This window comes from Borostomias antarcticus (assembly GCF_949987555.1).
Source record: "Borostomias antarcticus genome assembly, chromosome: 13".
NCBI classification, from domain to species: domain Eukaryota; kingdom Metazoa; phylum Chordata; class Actinopteri; order Stomiiformes; family Stomiidae; genus Borostomias; species Borostomias antarcticus.
In genome coordinates, this window is record NC_140246.1 from 7,288,045 (window position 1) to 7,311,428 (window position 23,384).

General features: G+C 49.4%; 1 protein-coding gene across 2 annotated transcripts in view; it reads right to left on the minus strand.

Annotated features, from left to right (window-relative positions):
• Positions 1 to 422: 422 nt before the first annotated feature.
• The window catches only part of ppp1r12a (protein phosphatase 1, regulatory subunit 12A), a gene marked incomplete at its 5' end in the record, with an annotated part of 53,746 nt that continues 30,784 nt past the window's right edge, over positions 423 to 23,384 (minus strand). Inside the window, 23 exons of one of the 2 annotated variants that reach the window (XM_084448070.1) lie at positions 423 to 1,336; positions 4,790 to 4,840; positions 6,292 to 6,339; positions 6,535 to 6,639; positions 6,835 to 6,955; positions 8,450 to 8,466; positions 10,357 to 10,422; positions 10,764 to 10,885; positions 11,803 to 11,980; positions 12,136 to 12,318; positions 12,965 to 13,055; positions 13,782 to 13,925; positions 14,269 to 14,424; positions 14,905 to 15,057; positions 15,650 to 15,769; positions 16,265 to 16,356; positions 16,631 to 16,852; positions 19,669 to 19,769; positions 20,031 to 20,188; positions 20,840 to 20,931; positions 21,091 to 21,165; positions 21,337 to 21,481; positions 22,430 to 22,589. In XM_084448070.1, the coding sequence (XP_084304196.1) occupies positions 1,250 to 1,336; positions 4,790 to 4,840; positions 6,292 to 6,339; positions 6,535 to 6,639; positions 6,835 to 6,955; positions 8,450 to 8,466; positions 10,357 to 10,422; positions 10,764 to 10,885; positions 11,803 to 11,980; positions 12,136 to 12,318; positions 12,965 to 13,055; positions 13,782 to 13,925; positions 14,269 to 14,424; positions 14,905 to 15,057; positions 15,650 to 15,769; positions 16,265 to 16,356; positions 16,631 to 16,852; positions 19,669 to 19,769; positions 20,031 to 20,188; positions 20,840 to 20,931; positions 21,091 to 21,165; positions 21,337 to 21,481; positions 22,430 to 22,589 (2,687 nt within the window). In that variant the 3' untranslated portion in view covers positions 423 to 1,249. Of the gene's footprint in view, positions 1,337 to 4,789; positions 4,841 to 6,291; positions 6,340 to 6,534; positions 6,640 to 6,834; positions 6,956 to 8,449; positions 8,467 to 10,356; positions 10,423 to 10,763; positions 10,886 to 11,802; positions 12,038 to 12,135; positions 12,319 to 12,964; positions 13,056 to 13,781; positions 13,926 to 14,268; positions 14,425 to 14,904; positions 15,058 to 15,649; positions 15,770 to 16,264; positions 16,357 to 16,630; positions 16,853 to 19,668; positions 19,770 to 20,030; positions 20,189 to 20,839; positions 20,932 to 21,090; positions 21,166 to 21,336; positions 21,482 to 22,429; positions 22,590 to 23,384 lie in introns of both variants that reach the window. The other variant, XM_084448069.1, reaches the window with a different exon arrangement.

Below are 23,384 nucleotides of genomic sequence, written 5' to 3' on the forward strand. Positions count from 1 at the left end.
CCCTACTGTCATCCAATGTCTTTAGGCTATAAAAGAAACAAGAAAATAGTTAAAACACACTTTTTTTGTCCTCCGGAGTTTGTATATTTTTTAATAGTAACAGACGGGAACCATTAACGCATGCCATGTGCTGGTCTCAAACAATACATACAGGTATATACAGCATCACTCAGTACCTGCTAAAACGAAGTGAGGATTACAGGGTATAAACCATCGACTACACTACAAACTTAAAGAGAAAAAAAATAAAAAATAGAGAGAGAAAGAGGGCTAGGGGAGGGGAGGGGTGTGGGCGAGCAATGGAGAGGTGGAAGAGGAGTGAAAATCCTACTAGTGATGGACTCATCATTAAAGCATTTTTTAATAAGAAATAAATGCATATTGCACATACAGTGAAAGCTTAAATTCCACCATGTCCACCTTGCTCCGTAAAGCGAGAATTCCATTTCCCTCTTTGAGGAACACACAAAGGTACAGAAATGGAGGGCTGGGGAGGGGGGGGGGGGGTGCACGTGCCTGTGTGGTGTGTGTGAAGGGGAGGTGGGGTGACAGGGAAGGGGGTATCGTGCTCCAAGACTGGGGGCGTACAGCTGGGAAGTCCTCTGCTGGGAGACAGAGCCTTCATATAGGAGCAAAACTTCTGGCACTTGGGGGGTGGGGGGAGGGGGAGAAAGGGAGGAGGAAGGAAACTGCACATCGCACAACACTTCTATGCAGGAAGAGGAAAACGAAAAAAAAACAAAAATTACATCGAATAAGAAGAGATTGTGGCACAAATAAAAAATCTGGTGTTGGAATAATAACTGTTCTTCTGTGACAGCCGACAGAGATCGATGCAGATGGGGTTTTTTTCTTTCTTATGTACAACTAAGGCTTATTGGTTAAATAGGTGTTCAAGGCTTCCCCGCCCACAGCAACGCTCCCACATGCTGTTCACAACCCTTGTCCTCTGCTATGTAAACTCAGTGGTTCTATATCTGGACAGCAGCCACAGAATCAAGTGGAGAATAATCTAGAAGGGGGGTGGGGGGGGTCAAACGGATGGATGGAAGGAAGGAAGGATGACGCTGCGGCAGGAGAGGAGGACCGAAGGATGGCGGAGGAGCCGAGGGAGAGGAAGAGGGGAGTCTTCTTGTCTCTGATGTCTGTTGCAATTAATTTCTAAATGTGCAATTCCATTAGTCACTGCCATGAGGGAGTGGGGGGTGGGGTTGGGTGCAGGAGGGCGGGGCGGGCGGGGGGGTCGGTTCTACTTGGAGAGCTTGCTAATGACTCGAATCAGCGCCCCGTTCTCATCCTTTAGTCTCTGGTTGTCTGCTTTCAAGTCTGGTAGCGTCTGAAAGAGAGAACAAAAACAAAAAGCAGAGAGGAGAGAGAGGGAGAGTTAGGTCCAGTCTCGACAGATACATAGAAGAGTTGCTGTAACCGGTAAGTCCGGTAGGCCTACTTGTTTAATGCGTGCGTGTCAGCATCTTGAAGCCACATTAGCTTCTCATTAAACATTTTGTTCCCCCCCCCCTCCTACTTTGACATAATTGTTCTCAGGCAAGAAACTGAGCAGGCGCGCGCACACAAACACACAAACACACACACACACACCACCACACCACACCACAGTCCAAAGTCTGAGCTAAATAGCCATGCAGAACAACAGTGGCTGCACACTGGCAGCCAGGAAATAAACTCTCTCAAGTACACAGCACAGCACAAACCCGCCAGAACAAACAGACGTTCTCCTTTGTTTGACGCATACTGGGCCACAGCGCATGAGAGATCACAAGTGTGTATCGAGTAACTGCTGCTCCTCCGGTGCCTTCCAGAGAAATGCGGGTTTAGGCTCACCAAGTTCCCACGCAAGAGAGATGGCCGAGCTAGACTTTTGAAGCGCTGAAATTCTCCTGTCCACTCCAATCAGTGCTTCTGTTCATAAAAGCAGTGTCGCTAAAAAGGCTGTCTAATGAAACAATCGGGGTTATCGTGAACTATCGTTAAAACCGTATGCCTGTTCACTACCTGCCCTAACAGATCTGAACAAACATGCGTGTTTCCTGCTCAAATAATCAAATAAAATAATGCCAAGCAACATGCAAATAACACTCAGATACCTTTAGTTAATCACTTTAAATACTGTATGTATTTTAAGGTCTATAACATAAGTGATATAAACATACAGTAAAGAGCCTAGAATTGCTTTCTGAAATATATTTTTGCCCATGCCTCCATCAAAATCCCATATCTGAGTTGAGAGTTTTTGTGAAGCCATGCAGTAGAGCATTGCCTTGAGTAGCAAATGTTGACAGCCTGTTTCGTTGTACAAAAAAAAATTGCACACTTGACACAGTGGAATAAACCAGGCATCCATGGAGAAACGACCACTGTTCACAGCATAACCATCTACTACAGATGACAAGCACCCAACCTACAGGCCTCAATTCACCTCAGACTCCCTCGGTAATAGAAATAGGATCCTCACATTAGTGAGCGGGTGTCGACGGAGGACAAAAGACAACTTATGTACTGTGTTGCTCCGAATGGGATTGTGATCAAACCGGTTCCTGTGCCTGGCTATCACGAGCGCAGCGCGCGCCCGTAGCGGCCCACTGCCGTTGAGACCGGGCTGGGCTGATGTCATCTATAAAGACCCAAATCAAACGTGGGGGGACCGGAGAGTTAATAAGTTAAATTATTATAAAAAGTAAATATTATCTTTAAAAAAAAAAAGTTAAAAAGTTATGGAGGGGAAAGAAGACATGTCCCCCAAAAATGTCTGCCGTTTGACCCGCAAAACAAGAGCCACATCATGCAAAGAAGCCAGAACAAGCCAAACTAAACAGCCGCACTCCCTCGATAAAGACCAAGACTGCACACTGGGAGAGAGGTCAGAGAGCCACCACACTTTCCTTTACAGCACATTTAGCACAATGGAGTTTATACACATTTCTATATATGTGTGTGTATCATCCCAGAATAATGTCAATTCTGGAAACACAGAATTAAGCATTTAGGAGTGGCAGACAGCTGACTGAAAATCACACTAGCCTATAAATCACCTTAGCATGTACGATACATGAGTACCGTGCGATGCACACAGCCATGTTCGGACTTCCTGACCTTACGTGTACTGCAAAAGGAAAGTGGCCGGGCGAAAAAAAGACAAAAAACACACTCCCCAATCTGAAAAGCAGCAGCTCTGGGGAGGCTGAGGGGAGCAGGAGGAGGAGGAGGAGTGTCTGGGTAGGAAGACGGCTGGGCGGCCGTGAGGGGGGCACCTGCCTGTCTATGGGCGCGGGCGGAGTGCGAATGTGGCATGAGAAGGGTGTCGGGGTTTTGGGGAAGGTGCGGTGAGGAGGAGGTGGCGGTGGTCGTTATGGAAGGACGGGGAGAGGGGACGGTGGTTGGGGGGGGCTACAGGTCCGCGGTGGGCAGGTGGCTGCAGGCGGACTGGGAGAGCTTGGCCACCACGCGGGCCAGGGCCCGGTTCTCAGCCTGCAGCCGCTCCTTAACCTGCCTCAGGGCCTGGACCTGCTTAACCTGGGGGAGGTTCTGCAGGAAAACCACAACACAGGAGAGAGAGAGGGAGGGAGGGAGAAAAAGAGAGAGAGAGAGAGAGAGGGAGGGAGGGAGAAGGAGAGAGAGAGAGAGAGAGAGAGAGAGAGAGCAGAGGAAAGAGGAGAAAGAAAGGGGAAATTGGAAACCCAATACCAGAAACCCAATGGAGGAAAAGGAGGACAGAAAGAAAGAGGGAGAATGAGGATAGGATGATACAAATTGGTGGAGAGAGAGAAAGAATAAACAAAGGAAAAATAATGCAACAACAAAAAGGAGGAGAAGGAGAGTGTTAGGAAATGGGGACAGAGTTTTGGAACAGGAGTAATGACAAGAGATTTCCAGGCTGGCATGTAGGAGAGATGGCAATCTACGGTAGTAAACTAGACCACAGAGAGAGAGAGAGAGAGAGAGAGAGAGAGAGAGAGCGAAAGAGAGAGCGAGAGCACAAGAAAGAGCGAGAGCACAAGAGAGAGCGAGAGCACAAGAGAGAGAGAGAGAGAGAAAGGTACTGATATGATCGCCCAGCTGCCTCTGAACCCAGGAATAAACTGGGGCATAATGGATTTTTGTTATTCTTCCTGCGATTTTTCCCAGAACACAGGGATATCCAATCTGACATCATCTCAGAAAAGCGTACACATTACGTCCAAATAGATGAGGCTAAACCACCCCAAAATGTGCAAATTATGGAACAGACACGCTCAGGCTCACAGTCAGACCGGGAGACAGAGACTGGGCCTAGAATCCAGCTATGACCAACAATAAGAGAAGCCCGAAGGGAGGGATATAACAGAAACCTGGCAACGTTTGAATAAGAAGGTGGGATATAACAGAAACCTGGCAACATTTGACTGATGCCATGATAGCAGGTGTGTAATGTGTGTAATTGAGAACAGTGGAGAGGCACAGTAGGAACAAACTCCTCCATTAGATCAAACATGAAGCCCGAGGGCAAATGGCTGACGAGAAGAATTTATATAAATAGACATCATTATGGAACCTGCCAACAATAACATGGCAAAAACACACATAGCTTGTGCACTGCTCTATAATACTTGACAGAACAAGAAGATTGTGATGCTTTGAGGTAAGATAAGATCAATTACATGTAGGCCTACCCACCTACACATACCCAAGCATTTCATTGATGGAACCCATATTTTGTACATATGACAAATTAACTTGAACTTAACTGGAGTGTGCACGCGTGTGTGTGTGGTGAGAATGAGGTAAGGTATACCTTGAGTTCCTCCTCCATCTCAGAGATCTTCCTTTCTAGTGCTCTTCTTTCCTGCAGGAGGAGCGAGAGGGACAGTTAGGCCAGAACGAACACACACACACACGCGCACGCGCACACGCACACGCACACGCACACACACACACACACACACACGAGAGGACGGTGAAGATGATGGGAGCAGGGGACACGCGTGACCGTGGGGGGTCTGCTGCAAGGCAAGCCACAACCGTGGAGAGAAGACCGGAACATTCCGATCTGCGCGTCTGGTCGCGTCCAGCGCAGCTGGTTCTAACGGGTCAAAGTTAACGTCAGCCAAGGGTCAGAGGGACGAACTGTTAAGAGGGCTGCATTTCCCTAGTGACTACAAGTTAAGGGAATTACTTGTTATGCCTTAAGATGGCCGATGGCAGCTATGAGGTTAACTACTATTAAAAGCAGTTGGCTTTATGCTGTGTGTGTGTGTGTGGGGGGGGGGGGGGCAAGAAGGTTAAACTAGGATCTGGTTGGACAAGCAGTTTTAGGCACACTACACCAATAGAGAATGTCTATAAGTAAATACTCTTGCACTTTGGCGTTAGCACTAGATTATGCTCTTAGTCATTTGTTTAGAAAGGAGATGCACTTGTGAGTTCTGGGTAGTAGTATTACAACCTACGTTTAATGTCATTATTCTAAGTCACTTTGGATAAAAGTGTCTGCTCAATGACTAATGTAATGAAAAGGATTCATGGTGGATGTCCCCAGATCTATGGGATAGTTTTAAATCGTTTTGCTCATGGTCAGCTCTGTCTTTCTGACAGTTAAGTGATGTTAGTTTCAGTGCCACAAAATGTGAATGGACAAAAAAAGTGCATGCAGGAGAAACAAAAACAACAACACTCAAATTCAAACTGTTAAGCTCACAACGGAAACGCTCAAATATTCTGTTGCTCGTACACACAAACACACACAAACGCGCGTTTGGACACACGCCACACAGACTGATTGGGAGGTTGGTGATCACACACTGCCTAGAAAGTTCAAAAACAGGTGAGAGAAAAGGAGTCGGTGCTTAGGGGCGACTTGGTGCAGTGCCCCCCCCCCCCCCCCCCAAAAAACAACAACAACAAACAAACAACTACAGTACATGGGCATGTGAGACAGCAGCCACCAGCAGAGGCAGAACACTAGGAGAGACTCAGGTTAAAGGTCATACCACCGCCAAGCTGAAATTGGGACCTGCTTGTAACCTTCAGACATAAACCAGTTGGCATGTGTTACCACTCTGCTAACTACCACCGCGATTCATCTCAATTCTTGTGTGCGATTCATCTCAATTCTTGTCGTTACCACACATTTTTGCAGGGACAGCGCCTTGTAAAATGCAAAGGTGAAGCATTCTAGCATTGACTACAAAAAGGAATGATTATAACTTTGTCATAAAAGCAGCTAGTGCTCTTTAGTTAATATTCTGTCTCAAAGTGGTGTAATAACATCAGTGTGAAAACAAGACTTGTCATTACCCTTTTCTCCATCTCAAGCTGTGACCGGTCAGCGAATCGCTCCTGCCTCTGAAACACAAACAGGAGAACAGTCGGTGTTAACGGACACAAGGAGGAAACGCCATCTTTATTCCCATTAACACTGACAACAAAGTCCCTAAAAACAGTTGGCTGCATTAGGAGGTGCCTGACCCCACGGTCCTCAGTAACCATGTCTCAGTCCATAACCCCAGAACCAGTCCCGGTCCCTCGCCCCCGCCGCACCTGTGTGGCCTTCTCCAGCTGTAGCTTCAGGTCGGTCAGCTCCATGTCTGTGTCGCGTAACTGGGCCTTCAGCTTCTCGTTCTCAGCTAGGATCTGCTCATAAAGCTGAGAGAGGGGAGGGAGAGATGGGGGACGTCACACACGCACAGCGCCACGCAATCCATACAGTCTGGCGCTCGCATAACACTGTACTACACCCTTCAACAGTGAGCACAACACTAAACCCTATTCCACTGCTAGCAGGATTAGCCTGATATCCTCTGTGATGCGAGGGAAGTTGAATAATAAGAACGAAGGTACCTTCTTATAGTCAGTGGCGTCGTCTCTGTCCAGCCTGCTCGAGTATGGCCTCCGCCCCTCGCCGTAGCTGCGACTACCCAGGTTGTCGTAGCGGTCGGAGGAGGAAGTGCTGCTCTCGTTCCTGAGGAGAGCGGCAGGCGACAACGTCAGTCTTATCGCCCAGATCAAATGTTTACTCTAGTCTAAGGGTCGGTACTCGGTAAAGGTTTCTGAAGTCTGGAGTGCGTCGTGGATATTATTATTCTAATGAACTCTTAGGAAAGATTTACCCTTGTTGCATAAAAGCTCAATCAGCATAAAAGTGTTATATTCTTAAACCTTTATGAAGGGAGAACGGATTACAAGCAAGACAACAACGTTGTCCGTGAAAGCATTCTCACCCCTGGGACCCTAACAAATATACACACACACATCACTATCTGTAGTAGGGATGCAAACAATTAATCGAAAATCGGTTCATTGATCGTTAAGGATTTGTTCGACCATGTGAAATTTACTACTAAGAAACAACGTGGTAGGATTGTGTATTTTCAAATCATATTTAAATGAACCTCGAGGAAGCAATGTAACTATTCTATATAACGAAGCACCCATCTCGGGAGAAATGCAGAGAAATCAACAGTGGCATATTTTGAAAAATGAAGTGGGTCAAGCAAAGCATTGTGTGGGACCACTTCGAAAAGAAAGGACAAGAAACCACTTGCAACTATTGTGATGCCGTGTACACGTACAACAGGACTACAACAGCAATGCTCTATCACTCGATCAATATTCACTCGGATAAGTTGGCTCAGTGTTTGCGAGGAGGAGCTGTGACGCAACAGGCAGAAAAAATAACCCACTCTGTCCGTAATAAAGCACTGATTAAGAAAAACAAGTATTTGGTATTGTTTGGAAATGTGGGTATTTTAATGACAATTAACCGATTGATTGATCGTTAACATTACCAATGATCGATTCAGGGACGTGCCTCCAATTTGCAACCCTAATCTGTAGCCAATCATAGAATGACATTACTGAGACCCCTCAGTTTGAACAGGGGGCACTCTTCATGTAATAAAATCAACCTTCTCTGATCCTGGTAAAGGAAGAGAATGGAGATGACCCACAAACCCCAAACAGAGATGATTGTGGTCTGACCTATCTGGAACCATTCAAAGGGGAGTGAGGGGAGGGAGTGGTGGTCAACCACACTGACGGAATCTTTACTTAGGCTTCACGATTAAGAGCAATGATTAAGCAGAACATTGATCAAGGAAATATTACCACTAGGGATGCAAACAATCGAAAAACGATTCATTGGTCGTTAAGGATTTGCTCACGCACGTGAAATTTCTACCATCAAACAACATGGTAGGATTGTGCATTTTCAAATCATGTTTGAATTAACCACTAAAGGGCGCAATATAACTCTTCTATATAACAAAGTAGCCATCTCAAAATGCAGAGGAGAAATCAACAGCGGCATATTTTGAAAAATGAACCGGGCCAAGCAAAGCACTGTCAGAAACATGCCTACAATTTGCAACTCGTTACCACAAGTGGCACCCACCTCTGAGGAAGGGGTAAATAAATAAATGTGTGTGTGTGTGTGTGTGTTTAGTTTGACACGTACCTGGACAGTCGATCACTCTGTGGAGAAAAACAAAAACAGAGAATGCATCTTAATGCCTTTACCCGATGTTCAAACACAAGCGAGCCCACTTGACATATTCAGTGGTGCACTTCAGTTTTCCTGGTGTCTAGACAAGACCGGGATCTGGAATCTAGATCACAAATTAGTGTGCGTTTGAGGGCTGTTAAGAAGCGCTGTTGAAGTCCAGCAGAGCATCTTTTTCCGCGCCGGTTTTATTGTGGCGTCTGAGGACGCACGCGAAACCACACACTGTTCTGACGGCATTCGGTTTTCACGAGTCACGGAATATAATTGTGCGAATCTAAAATTCCGAGTGTCTCTGAAACTATGCGACTATTTCCAGCGCGTCGAGTCCGACGTCATTTAAGAGGACTAATAAAATATCGATGAAATTAGATCCTGCTCAGGTGCGCTTCCAACGATTGTTGTCAAACTTTGCCGTTGCGGTCGCTCCCTCTCTCCTCCCTCCCTGTCCCGGCACCTGACCCCTGCTCTACACTCCTCGCACTTCCACACCACATTCCTGAGCGGCTGCCAAGCCTGCTGGTGACTCAGGGCCTCTGGGCCTTGCCCCTGGTCCCCAGCCTCGCCTAGGTACCGCTGCCTCAGCAGAGGGCCTCAGACCGGGGCCAGAGAGCAGACTGCGTGGGGGGGGGGGGGCTCCCTGAAGCTGGGGGGAGGCCGTTTTACCAGGAAAAGCTCTTTGATCTGCGTCACTGTATCTGGCAGAGCTTGTGGTGTTTTGAATATTAAGTGACATACAAAACTAGTTTGATTCCTGGTTTATCTGGAAAAATCTACTCCTGGACAAATTCCACCGAATCTATTAATGAATTGAGCAGTTGAATTGATAGTTCCACTATCAATTCCTTTAGCCCCCTTCATAGCAACACAAACTTGTCTTAAATAAGTAGCTGGAAAGGGTATTACCCAACTAACTCCCTGTGGACGATAGCACAGCTCTTCCTGTATGCTTTCCCATCCATGCAGAGATAATGGGCCATTTCCCATTTTGTGTTCCTCTCCTGCCCCGCCCATGTGCGCTGCCCCCAACAACAGAAAGAGGCACGCTGCTGGCTGGCAGAACCGTGTGCCCTCTCCTTCTGTGTGTCTGATGTGGGGCCAAGGTCTCTGGCACACCACTGCCTGGGCCCCGGCCACAGAGCTCTGGACACGTCACGCTCGGCACAGCACGCTCCCTCCCGGACAGGAAGTCACAGCATAGCGGCCCCATCTTAGGCAGTTGTAGGAATGTTGACCTTGATGCTAGCTCTACTGGGGGAGGGGTCTGTGACTATGATTGTAGGATGAATTTGTTCTAATATAGACCGACTACTGTATTCGGTACTGTCTCAAAACTGCAAAAAACACAGGCTGTTCTCAATCTACCGGTTACCGGCCTTCAAAAGTGGCAGGTTAAAAAATGCTTTCATTTTGTTCGATTGTCCTTATCAAATACCAGAATGTGTCTAACAATTTCATTTACAGACCACATCTGAACTGAAATACCTTTAACAAGCACGAGGCCAAATGTCCTTTGGGACGCAGTAGCCTTGTTTTGGAAGGAACTCAACTATGGCTGAGATTGCTTTCGGTTTTGCAAGGTCACCATAGCAACGGGACAATCACAGGAAGTTGGAAAAGGAGGGAACAATTAAAACCATGCTCTAGTAATAGAAGCTGAGGCAAGGCTCACTTAATAGCCAGGGTAGTTCTGAATGCCAAGCCACTTTCAGCCTTGCATTCTTCTTATACTTTCAGCTTTGGGCTCAATTTTTGCCACTAAGATTCAGCAGGTGTGTGTGTGTGTGTGTGTGTGTGTGTGTGTGTGTGTGTGTGTGTGTGTGTGTGTGTGTGTGTGTGTGTGTTGGAGGGGGGCGGGTTACCTGAGGTTCACCCTTGATGCTGCCCTCCTCGGAGTCGGACTGCTGGTCGGGGTCATTCTCATCACTCTGGAATAGGAGGAGAAATGAGGAGGTCACTCTCAGCTCTGGGCGACTGCCATTTCCAGACATATTAGGTCCACCACAAACCAACCATCAGTCCAGTTTGTGCCAAGCTTTCACGACCTACCCCAGGGTTGGGACCCCTGAGACCAAACTCAAACTGTACTGCTGAGTCAACAATGACTTCTGAACTAAACTCCACCTACTTGCCGTCAAGGTTCACTTTGTTCATTTATCATCAGTGTGCACATTTCAGTGTTGATGTTGAAGCAGACTGGCTGTATTATTGCTGGAGCGTGTGCCTGTGTGTGTCTGTGTGTGTGTGTCTGTGTCTGTGTGTGTCTTACATCCTGGGTCCAGAAGGACACCCCAGTGGAGCGTCTTTTCTCACGGGGCCGCCGGCGATCCCGTATGGAGCGGGGCTGGGACTTGTCCTCTCCCTCCTTCTCCTCCTCCTTCTTCTCCAGTTCTGTCCATCAGAGAGAGAGAGAGAGAGAGAGAGAGAGAGAGAGAGAGAGAGAGAGAGAGAGAGAGAGAGAGAGAGAGAGAGCGCAGGTGAGCCATACGTGCACTTAACCTCACAAGGTTATGGCCAACATTGAACCTTTCCAGATGTTCTTGAACTGCGTGGAAGAATTACCCCAACAATGTTTGTGACAAATAATCTGTGACTACCTAAGAGCACCTGTGGAGCGTCCCATCAGATGGAAAAAGTCATTTGGCGTCACTTCAATGACCCTAACAAAACCTGTCTGTCTGAACTCACTGGCAAGCAAGGATAACAATTGGCTTGGCCCGAGCTCAAAGAAAACACTTTTGGCCATGAGAAAACAAAGTGTACATTGTATTCTCTTCCAAGATGGAACCAATGCCTTTCTGTTTTTTGTCCTAGAGATCTTTAGGGGTTACATTCCTGGAGATTAACTTCACAACTTTGAAGCAACCCAATGTTTTCCTACTCCGTAGTCTTGATCGGTGCGTGGCTGGGTTCCCATGGGAATCTGGCCTGTGGGCATCCGTGCCAACGCTGGGTGGAGTGCAGCTAACCCTGTCTGTTCTGGCTTTGTGGTAAAAGTGACATAAAGGCAGGAATTATGTATATCAGACCCTGCTTTACAATACATAGGTCAGAATATGACAGTAGTAGTGGTGGTGGTGTGTGTGTGTGTGTGTGTGTGTGTGTTCACGGTCTCCAACAAGGTGATACAGTATATGGATTGATGCATTTCCTACTGTACAGTGATCATTCATTCATTCCTATGAGGCCAGTACATAGGAGTACTTGTATTGTTACAAGGAGAGTGTAGATCTCCAAATGCTCTGGTGTGTGCGTACAGCTTGCGTGTGACCCATCTCTATGTGGGTAGATCTACCCTATACACCCACCTTTCTCTGTGTCCCTGGAGGAGCGGCTGTAGGAGGAGGTGATGCCCGTCAGGCTGTTGGGCCTGTTGAGGGAGCTGGAGGAGGTGGTCAAGGAGGTGCTGGAGGACGGGGAGGCGGTGCTGACCGTGGTAGTGGTGGAGGAGGAGGAGGAGGAGGAGGGCCGGTAGCGCTGGTAGGTCTGGTGAGATGAGAGGTGACGGGAGAGTCCAGACCAGGGCGTGGTTACTAAAACCTCCTGAACCGAACGACAGCCTGGTCAACGTACAACACTGTTCACCGGGCCTCCATTCAAACCTCCCTTATTTTAACCTCCCGCGAAGGTGATCCACGTACCTCTTCGAAGCTGCGGTACCTCGACCGGTAGTCGTCCTCCTTGGTCTCCGTCTCCTTCTTCTCCTCCTGCTGCTTCTCCTTGTCCTGCTTCTCCTTCTCTTCCTTCTCCTCCTCCCGGCTCCGCGCCGGGCGGCTCCTGCCGATGGTCTTCTCGGCCTCCTGGAGGTCCGTCAGGGTCACACCCTGGGGGAGGAGAGAAAGGAACGAGTGAGCGTTCCACTTGACACACAGCAGAGCCTTGCCTCTCTATCCGGCCATTTTGAATTCCTCACAGGGCCTGGTTACAAAATGGCAGTCTGCAGTAAATTATGGGAGCTTTTATAACCCGTTTCAGTCATTCATTGTGCACGTTATTTTGTAGTTAACAGTAAACAATGTAATAGGTCATTTAGGAAGTGTGAGTGGGATCATATGTTTAGTTGTTTCATTTCCCTCAGCTTGTAAACAACCATCCCCTCGTAAAAAACAAAACACTGCCACGCTTTGGAATTTGTGCCTGTTTACACAAGTTGCTTTACACCAACAAAAGGAAAACGACCAATAACATTTAATGAGATCAGGTTGAGCTATAACCACAGCAATATACCGGCCAACAAAACAAGGCTACATCGCAGCTTCATTAATGAAAATAGGACTACAGCCAGAAATGTCACACACAGCCTAACCAGTCACACTTCAATTCTAACAAGGGTCATTGGCGCTCACACGTGCACCGAATGTGTCACTGCTACGCTGTTCTCACCAGACGAGGGTTAGAGCTCGGTTGTCCAGTAGAAAGAATGAAGAGCGACTACACAGAAAGGTGGGACATGGGAGTCCCGGGACTGACCTGGGTCGACCTCCTGGACTGTCTGGCCTGTCTGGACCGGGCTTTCCTCTGGGACTCTGACTCCTCGTCCCGCACCGGCGTGAGGTAGGACCTGCGACGGGAACGCGTGCAGAACAGAGGCGTGAGCGACACGCCCGGGGGGAGATAGCGAGAGGTGGGATGGCCTGGCGGGAGGGTGACAGGCGGGCTTTCTGGTTCCCATATTGAGCATCGTCCATGGAACGTTTGATCAAGTCTCGCTGGATGCATTTGTTTATCAAACAACATCAACAGACTTAAACAGAAGGGAGCGAAAGGTAAGAGGGAATTCTGGCGCTTCCTTTCCGTCAGGAATGTGGTTCTATACCCCCCCCCCTCCCTCTCCACCCCCCCCCCCCCCCTACACAAATATGAACTCATTCACTTCTGAGGCCAGCCTTGGCCTTGAGAAAACCTGCGGCTTCTGCCCATCGCCCTTATAAGGAGAGAAGTCGCTGGAGCGCTCGGGGCCAACCCTCTCTGCTCGCCGCAGGTGGCTTATTTCACTTCAAGACTACACAGGAAGACGCTCTTAAACACCATTCAAACAGTCTCTCTCTCCCCCCTTCTCTCTCCCTCTCTCTCCCTCTCTCTCCCTCTCTCTCTCTCTCTCTCTCTCCCTCCCTCCGTACACAGAGCATGTGCGTGGGGGGAGATCACACCCCGTTCTCAAACAGAGGCCAGGCATCCGGTACAAACAGAAGAGCAAACTTTCATAAGAGCGGTTCAGCAAAGAAATAGGAGTTGTGTGTAATGCGCTGTGCGTGTCAGATGATTCCGTGTGTGTGTGTGTCCGGACCTGCGCCTCTCTCTGCCGTCAGAGCCTATGATGGTGCCAGTGGTTGTAGTGGACGTGGTGGTGGTGGAGCCAGTGTTGATGGTGGGGGGGACAGCGGCCGACTCCTTGTCCTTTTCCCTCTCCGCGCTCTCCTCCGACCAGTACCTGAGCACGCACACACACACACACACACACACACACAAAATGTAGAAAATCACTTGTACAATGTATCTGATTATGATAGCGAGTTCCAACGTGGTGGTGGGTGTGTGAGAAAAGGAGTAAGTGTGTGAGAAAAGATGGGACCGGGTATGCAAGTGTGTGTGTGTGTATACGTGTGTGTGTGTATGCATGTGTGTGTGTGTGCGCATATGCGTGTATGCGCATTTGTGTGTGTGTGTGTGTATGCGCGTGTGTGTGTGTGTATATGCGTGTGTATGCGTGTGGGTGTGTGTATGCGTGCGTGTGTGTGCGTGCGTGCCTGTGTGTGTGTGTGTGCGGCGCCTACCTGCTGTTGAGGCTGGTGGAGCCAGTGCGTGTGGAGGAGGAGCCCAGGCTGGAGAGCAGGCCGCGGTGGCCCGTAGGTGAGGTAACAGACGAGGTGGTGCCGGTGCTGGAGGTGGTGGAGGAGCCCAGGTCCTCGTGCCTCCTACTAAAGGAACCGCTGTGGGACACCAGGGACCGCCATCAGAGGACGGACAGAGAGAGAGAGAGAGAGAGACAGACAGACAGAGAGAGAGAGAGAGAGAGAGAGAGAGAGGAGGGGACAGACAGGAGGGAGAGAGGACAGAGGATGGGAGAAAGAAGTAGGAGAGGGAAGAAGCAGAAAGAGAAGGAGAAGGAGGTGGAGGAGGAGGAGGAGAAGGAGACAGAGTGGGACAGGACGGTGAAAAGGTACGAGTTATCTTTACAGCACCTACATCAGAAGCGAGGGTCAAGCTCAGTCAAATAATCGAGTCAACATTTTCACCGTCCCGTCTGGCGTTCTACAACTCGCCAGACCCCCACCACAAGACTCACGATGGAACGTGGCACAACACGGCACTAACACAGCACTAACACACAACCATGGATGCGTTTCAATGTAGCGGAGACCGACAGAGAAAGAGAGAGAGGCCTTGGCGGTTGGGCGCCAGGTGTGTACCTGCGGTAAATGCTGTAAGACTGGTAGTGGGAGGAGGGCGACTGCCAGGGTTTAGTGTTACAGGCGTTAGGGTCCAAGCTTGAGGCGGAGGAGGATTTGGCCGGCACGTCCCGCGTGCTGCCGCTCCGCCCTAGCGCTAGTGTGTGGGATGTGCTGATTGGTCGGTTGGTGAGGGAGGGGGAGGGGCAGATGGTGTGGGGTGGTGGCCGGGCAAGAGAGGCATGTTAGCAAGGGGAGGCACACACAAACATTTATATACAAACACACACATGTATATATACAGATACATTAAGACTATAAGCTCCAACACACTCCAGTCGGTGTCCTGGCTGTTTGCGCCGTAGGGATTGTGGGTAGCGTAGTTTAATTCGAGCCCCAGCCGTTACATCAAGCTACGGGGCCCCGAGAAAACTACAGGCACAATCTCCAGACTGGACTGGGAGCGGTCGGTCACGCAAAGAGACCGTGTGACAGCGACAGAGAGAGAGATACGTTTGGCCGATCTGCATGGCTTTCTCGGTAGCTGCTGCACATGAAGCATGTTCATGCATATCTCTTAAAACCTCTAAAACATGAGATGAGCAAACTAAAACGACTAGGCCTAAAAAACCATGACCCTACGTCATAGCCCTACTTGGTATTGATGTTAGTCTGGTTATTAACCTGCTAGTATAAATGACCAGGATGAAACCCGTCCGATCTAAAGCTAGGAGCGGGTGGTGCGGGTGTCCGCGGCGTAGCTAACCTGCGCTGGTAGCTGGGCGTGGTTCTGTTGGTGGAGGAGCTGCCTTCGCTGTTCTTCACGTCGTCGTCCCAGCGTCTCCTGGTGTAGGAGCCGCTACGTACCAGACTAGCAGCAGAGTCCCTGGGGTGAATTCAACAAAGCTACAATAGCACAACCCTGGAGCTCCGCACATTCAGACAGTGGACACCCTCTGACTGTCTCTCCATCAACACGACTACTGGCTAAGATATTAAGTAATCTAGGTATTAACAGTAGAATTTGCATCGAGTTTTAAAAGTGAAATTGTGTAAAAAGTCCCCGTTTTGAGGATTGAACAAAAATGTATCTCCTATATCAGATAGCAATACCTGCACTTTGTAGATATCTACCCCTGGCCAAGCATCTGGATTTATCCGTTAATTCTTCATGGATACACAGAAACGCAACACACAGCGGCTGTGTGAGCTACACAACATGCAGTGTTGTCGAGAGCCCCCCCCCCCCCCCTCTGGCTTGTAACACACAACAGTGAACAGCAGTCTATGTCCTGTCTATGCAGTTCTCTATGGATAAGGAGAGATCCCTGGAGCAGAACGCTGGGTGGGGGGGGGGGGGGGGGGGGGGGGGGGTGTTCACCTGTTCTCCTTCTCGTCGATGTCCGATGTACTGGCCAGCCTCCTGGGGATGGTGGGCGCCACGTAGGCAAGACGGGTTCCTTTGTCTTTTTCCTGTCAGGATAAAAAGTAACACGAGGTCTTGACTGGGCTTGTGGAGAGACGCGTGGAGTTACTCGAGGTCAATGACAAAACCATCCGAACATCATTCAACGTTCAACAGCTGCACTACAAAACAGGCTGAAGCGATCCTATCAGCATCAATATCAACGTAGACGATTACTGCTTTATGACTCCCTGATCAAATGGAGCCCCTGGACCCCAGTTGAAACGCAGGGACACGGCGGGAGTCTAACGGCCTGAGGTCAGGTGGGGAGGGGGGGCTGACCTTCTCCTTGTCCTTGTTGTCCAGGGAGGAGGAGAGGCGGGGGCTGGACGCCGAGCGCATCACCCCGGCCGTGTCCTTCTCCTTCTGCGCCTCCTTGGTGGCGGTGATCTCGGCCAGCGCGCCGTAGCTGCCCGTCTTGCGCAGGCCCAGGCGCCAGGACGCCGGCGACTCGTCCTTGCGCTCGTCCTCCTTGGGGGACACCTTCCCGGTGGGCTGGGCCACCTGGGAGGAGGGGGGGGGGCATGAGGGGAGATGAGGGGGGGAGGGGGGAGAGGTTAGCCGTTAGCATTAGCTTGAGAGTGTAATGGGAGGGAGGTTTTTAAATGAGGTCGTAGATGGCAGTCAGGGGTTTAGGTAGATAACACTGAGGGTTAATCTGAGACACAAAAAGGGAGTTGATCTGGAGAGAAGGCCATCTTGTACTTTGCATGATACCATAATGTGTGGATTTGATAATATGTGGGATACATGTCCAAGAGAGGTCTGTGTTGAAGGGGGAAGCATGCTTGAGACATACAGCCCTAAGAAATATACACAAACTCAACCAAACAGAGTCATATTTAGTCTTTGGGACATCATACAGGTTCTGCCTTATTCTAAGTAATGCTATCATTTCAGATTAAACCTCACTGGTGTAACTCCTGGTTAATGGCGGGCTGGGCCCATTCATCCTGTTAGAATTTAGAGGGGTGTGTTAAGACTTGCACACAAGCTGTGGGCACAACACACTCAAAAAACATAAAATGACAACAGTGATATCCAAAGAGACATCAAAGAATGGCTGGATGTTGACGCAAAGCACATAGGCCACAGAGACACCCAGCGGAAGCTCAGAGGACAGTGCTCGTCTCAAGGCAAAGTCTCCATGCAGAAAAACCTTGTTTGGATAGGGGAGACAGGAACTCGGGTTAGGGTCATTTGGGTCAGGCCGAGTTTGTTAGGCAAGTTGTCGCTGGTGGGGAGATGCAGATTGGGGGAGGGGGGGTAGTAGAACGCTGGAACACACCGATGCCTCACCATAGGTTTTTTGGGCAAGAGAGAAATGCCAGTTTTGCGCAAGCCTTGACGCCACAATGCAGGACAGCTTGGCTCCGACACAGGCATGGGGGGAGTAATATAGTCAGACTAAAGCCAACCAAGACAAGAGCTATGATGAGAGAGAGAAGGGTGGAGAGAGATACAGAGCCAGACAGAGATAGATAGAGATAGGTTGATTGGTAGAGAGAGATATGTAGCGGAGAAGAGAAGCAGAGAGAGAAAACACAAGCGACAGCAAAGAAACAGACACCTCATGGTACATGATGGTACACAAAGTGAGAGACTTTAAGGCCTAGCCACACCGACACAATGTTTACTGACACAAGGGAGGTGGTCAATTCATCCCAGTTTATGAGTAGCAGCGCTCTCAGGAGGACAGGGGAAGCGTGACATGACGATGGGACACATTTGCTAGTCTCAAACTGGACAAGGTTAAATGTTTTTCTCACTCTTGTTAAGACAGGGGACATTGTGTAGTATGTGCACTCGGCTTTAAAAGAAGGACAGAGACGAGGATATAGAGACTCGAGAGAAATGAGGAAACCCCCGCTGGAATGTGGGTTAAATGGACTGGTGGACACAGTTCGCGGTCTCTGGACCCTGGTTGGACGGCCAGGTCCGAGTCCGAGACCAGGGGAATTCCATCACGTGGATGGATATAAGCAGGGGTGAAAATTAACTTTTTGGCTCACGGTGAGTCACCTGCCAAGGGGACTGTAGATGAAAAAATCTACCGGCCAAGTATTTGTTTTCTTCAGATAGCCTTCCGAAATCTAGTTGCCGATTGTAAATTTTACCAGCATTTGGCCGGTGGCAGGTGTTAATTTTCAGCCCTGGATATAAGCCTATGAAACAGCAAATGTGCGTCATGAAGACTGTAAAATACTTTGGACTAAGAGAGAATGAGAGAAAGGAGACATATGGTCCAAGTTGTCTGTCATAAAACATTCCTTTTATAACAAACACGTGGATGGAATTTGAATAGAGGCGTTGCCAGTGTAGGAAAGTGACCATTTGTGGTGATACCATTTTCAAATGGTGGAACGAGTTGAACCTGGCCTCTGTGTCTCCGGCCTTGTTATGTGAACACTGCAGCATTTCCCTTTGTCAATATGGCTGAGGTCAGTAAGTGCACGCCGAGTCACTTGCTAAGCCCCATCCGTCCTGCAGAGGGCAGCAGCCACACAAGGGAAAACACTGGAGGTCTGTTTTCTGTCCATGCTTACTCTTATGCTTTTAATACCCAACAGTAGAGCTGCCTCAACCCACCCCATCATGGTCCTCCCCTTATACAACAATATAAACAGTGTTATAGCACTTTGGGAGCACAGTCTCAGATTGGCTACTCACCCCAATGCCCCAACCATTTCCTTGTTTGTTAAAAACCCAGACTCCTACTCATCGCTGAATCGTAACTCTCACTCTCGGCGCCTGCACGACATTTTGTTAGGTTAAAGTTCACGGTGCAGGGCCGTGCTGAGCATCCAACCCGCTCGCAAGTGATCCCACTTGTGATTATTGTAATATCTACGATAACCGTATCTCCATAACCCCCCCCACCTCGTAACTCCCCCGCGGTACCAAACCAAAGTGTGTCTGAACTAAGTAGATGGTGAATCATATTGATTTGTGAACGAGGGGGAGAGGGGGGAGGAGAGACGTCTCGAAGTGTTCTGCTCCCCCCCCCCCTCCTCCCTCCCGGGAAGGGATACTCGCGTGTGGAGGACGACCGCCGAGAGCTGAAGAGAGTGTATTTGAGACGCCATGGCTACATCAGCGACGCGCGCCGGGCCTTCCCACCGCCCCTAACATCGACCCGTTCGCTCGGTCACGTGAGCTTCTCTTTGGGCGGGACCCTGCGCTTCCATAGCGGAGACCCACTGGGGTCTTTCCTGGTGCGTGACAGACTCCCTACTCAAGAGGCTGATCTCCGGGCTATCTGGGGAGGACTGGACCTCTCCGCCGGGCCGTACCTTCTTGACGGGCGAGGTGGGAGTCACCTGGTTAGTGGGGCTGGAGGGGGCGGAGCCGGGGTGGGCGGCCGGCACCGGGCTGGGGGTGCTGTTGCTGTTGCTCACCGGAGCCGACTGCTTGCTCTTGTCTGGAAGGGAGGAGGAGGAGGAGGGAGAGGGCGTTAGGAAGAGAGAAGCACATCCATGCCATGTAAACTTAACGACCGGTTCATGCAAACGTGACGGATGTCGAGTCAGGTTTATACGTTTGGCCTTTATCGCGTGCCGTTATCACACCATATATTCAAATCAAAACCCCCGTAGTGGAAGAACGTCGACACTGATGTACCATCGCGAAAGGTCTTAGTTCAGTTATTGTCGACGCATCTTCGGATGGGATGTGAACACACCTGCTTCAGTCTCGGACTCGGAGTCTTCCTCCTCCTCCTCCTCGCTAGAGCAGCTCGACTCGTCCTTCTTGCCCTCCTCTTCCTCGTCTACCTTCTCGGGCTCCAGGGCCTCGATACGCGGGGCGCTCTTCTCAGGCTCCAGGAGGAGAGTCTCTTTGCTGGGATAGAGACACGCATGCACACACACAAACACAATGAACACACACACACACACACACACACACACACACAATGAAGGATTGACAATCCAATCAAGTTTAACGGCTGCTTCCAATGTTCGAAATCCCCAGCTTTTCAAGGGAAGAGCTAGTAAGCTAATAACCATCATCTTAAAAAATAGATTGCAAAAATAAAGGATACAAATTACATCTCATGTTCACCCGTGTAAAAAGCAACGGTAACTAGAAACGTCATACCATTCCTCTTTATTAGGCAGAATAGTTCGGTTTTTCCAAGATACTTCAGTATTGTATTTCAAACAGGCAGACACAAATCTGTGAGAATTATATTCCCAGTGCATTTGTCTCTGCAATGTTTGTTTGTTTTTTTGCTTTATAAATGTTCTTAGCTGGTAGACAAACATACTCCTGGAGCTTGCTCGATCGCCTTGTTAAGAGGGGGCAGGGAAGAATTTTTACAGCTCACTTATCTGGCCTCCGGGTGATTACTGTTTTTTTGCTTCCCTCTGGAATATGTAGAGGTGGGTCGTATTCCCACCTCCCTTGTTCTCTGTAAAGCGCATTGTGTTGCCTCTGGGTATGAAATGCGCTATACAAATAAAGCTTTGATTGATTGATTGATTGTTTTACCTCTTGAGTGGTTTCAGAGTTTGATTATTGTCCCCAGTGGTTGTGGTTTCTATCAAGGGAGACTTCTTCACATCCTTCTTATCGCTCATGAGCTGAAATGGATGACAATATACGTCACTACAAGCGTACAAGGATTAAAAGCACTCATGGACACCTGATTGACACCAACCGTAGACTTTTCCAAGGTTATCCAGATCATCTGCGCTCTGAGAAAAAGTTCCTATGCAAGCGCTGGCCACACAAACGCTTACCAGAGTCTGCTTCTTCTGCAATTCTTCCAAGTAGCCAATGACATCTTCATCTGCTACATCAAAAGCCGTCTGACCCTGAGAGACAGAACACAATTCTTAGCGCCGGCGTCGGCCATGAGAGGAGGAGGAGCGAGGCCTCCGTGTACAGCTGCTCCTGAAAATCGGGCACGGGAACATGTCCTGGTTTCAACTGGCCGACCGGGGCGGCGCAGCCTAGCGGGATGGGGGCGCTGCCCGGAGCCTCACCACTTTGTTGATGAGGTCCATGTCGCACACGTTCTCCACCAGTATCCTGCAGGCCTCCTCCTTCCCCCAGTGTGCTGCGGCGTGGAGCGGGGTCCAGCCGTCAAAGTCCTTAATATTTACATCATAACCTGCTTGGATTAAAAGTCTGGGAGGAGGACGAATGAGAGAGATGGAGGGGGAGAGAGAGAAAGAAAGCAAGGAGTAAGAGAAAATAGAGGGAGAGAACAGGACAGAGAAATAAACAAAAATAGTGTTAATGAGATTTAGCAAATCTGGTTTTCTTGGATTTGGTTCCGCAATCTAATCTTGTCAGTCGCTGCCAGGGCCCAAGCTTCTGAAACTGTGCCAGCATTGTGACCTTCTTTCCCATATGTTAAGATACGAACAGACCCCGAAACCTCAAATAAACAAAAAGATTCTTCCCATGTCCTGAGATTCTGGGAAGTGCCTAAATGTTCTCAGAGAAATCAAATGTGAGTCAAAAGGAGTCTCTTGTATAACAATGAAACATGACAGCCCGTCCCTAACCGGGTATGGAGCAGCGCAGATCGTGGCGCAGTGCTAACTGCTGTCCGTGACAGCGGAGTGTGTGGGAGACATTTTGGCTAAGGTCCTCCTAGCAGATGGACAGGGAGCCACAGTCCCTCCCCTAGGCAGTCTGTGTGTCCTTCTGCTGTGAAAGCACACAGCCTACGATGAGGGTTATGATGAGTACAGACAAAATCCGGGACCTATATTAACGGTCATCCTAACCTACGCCATGGAAACGGAGTAGCATTGGATCGATGAGCATTTACCTTCGAATCTCCACTAATACGTGGAGTAGGTCTATAATCTACACAGACAGAACTCTGGCTTGTTACATTACGGTAATTTTGGCAGACACGTTTATCTCAAGCGATTTACAATAATTGCATTTAACGTGGGCGGTCAGTGTACTACTACTCGCCAGAACTCACAAATGCATCTCCCTTCTAAACAAGTGACTAAGAGCATCATCTGGTGCTAAAGCCAAAGTGCCTGAGTAGCAACACATAAAAATGTTGTCAGAGTGGCAACGGCTGCAGCAGTGGGAGGCTGGATTTCCCCTTACTTTAAAACCTCGGCGTAGCCCTTGGCGGCGGCGACGTGGAGCGCGGTCCCCCCGGACTTGGTGTGCCGGACGTCGTTGATCTGCCCGCTGTTGAGCCACTGCCGGGCGTCTCTCAGCATGACCCGCTCCTCTTCCTTCCTGGCCGCCTCGATGTCCACCCCTGTCAGAGACGCAGAGGGGGGGTGAGTCGTTACAAAATAATCGCTACTTCCAGAAGAGCTGTGGGCTTTAGTAACGGCTCCCCCGGTCAGACGGCGTTGCAAGGCCCCGAACTCGCTCTGTGGGTCAGCGTGTCTAAGCCGGGGGCCGCGCCGCGGGGCCGCGGCGGGAACAGGCGTGTATTGTCTTGTTGACACTCGGCTGGAACGCGAGACGGCCGCCATTGGGAGCCACCAGCGCTGAAGTGCTTCTGACTGCTCAGCTGAGAGTCGATTGTGCCGAACTACATAAACAAATGAGCCAAAAGTGCTCTGGGGGAGAAGCCAACACTTCGGCTGATCCTACAGGTTTCGGTTTTCCTCAGAAAGACGCCTCATTCATCATAATGTGACACCCTGAAAAGCTGGATTTTCTATACACTACATGAAGACTTCAACTGATAAGGAGTAGTGTTGCACGGTATACCGATACTAGAAAGGTACCGCGATACCCTGCTGTCAAAAACGGTACAATACCCCATTTTATTAGTACCAGTACTTTAAGAATGAGCCGTATTTCCGAGTTGCGTCAAGGCAGTGTCTCTCTCTCCCTCTCTGCTACTCTGTCCCTCTGGGGCAGTGTGCGTGTGTGTAGCGTTCTGCTTTTCTCTGTCCCTCTGGGGCAGTGTGTGTGTGTGTAGCGTTCTGCTTTTCTCTGTCCCTCTGGGGCAGTGTGTGTGTGTGTGTAGCGTTCTGCTTTTCTCTGTCCCTCTGGGGCAGTGTGTGTGTGTGTGTAGCGTTCTGCTTTTCTCTGTCCC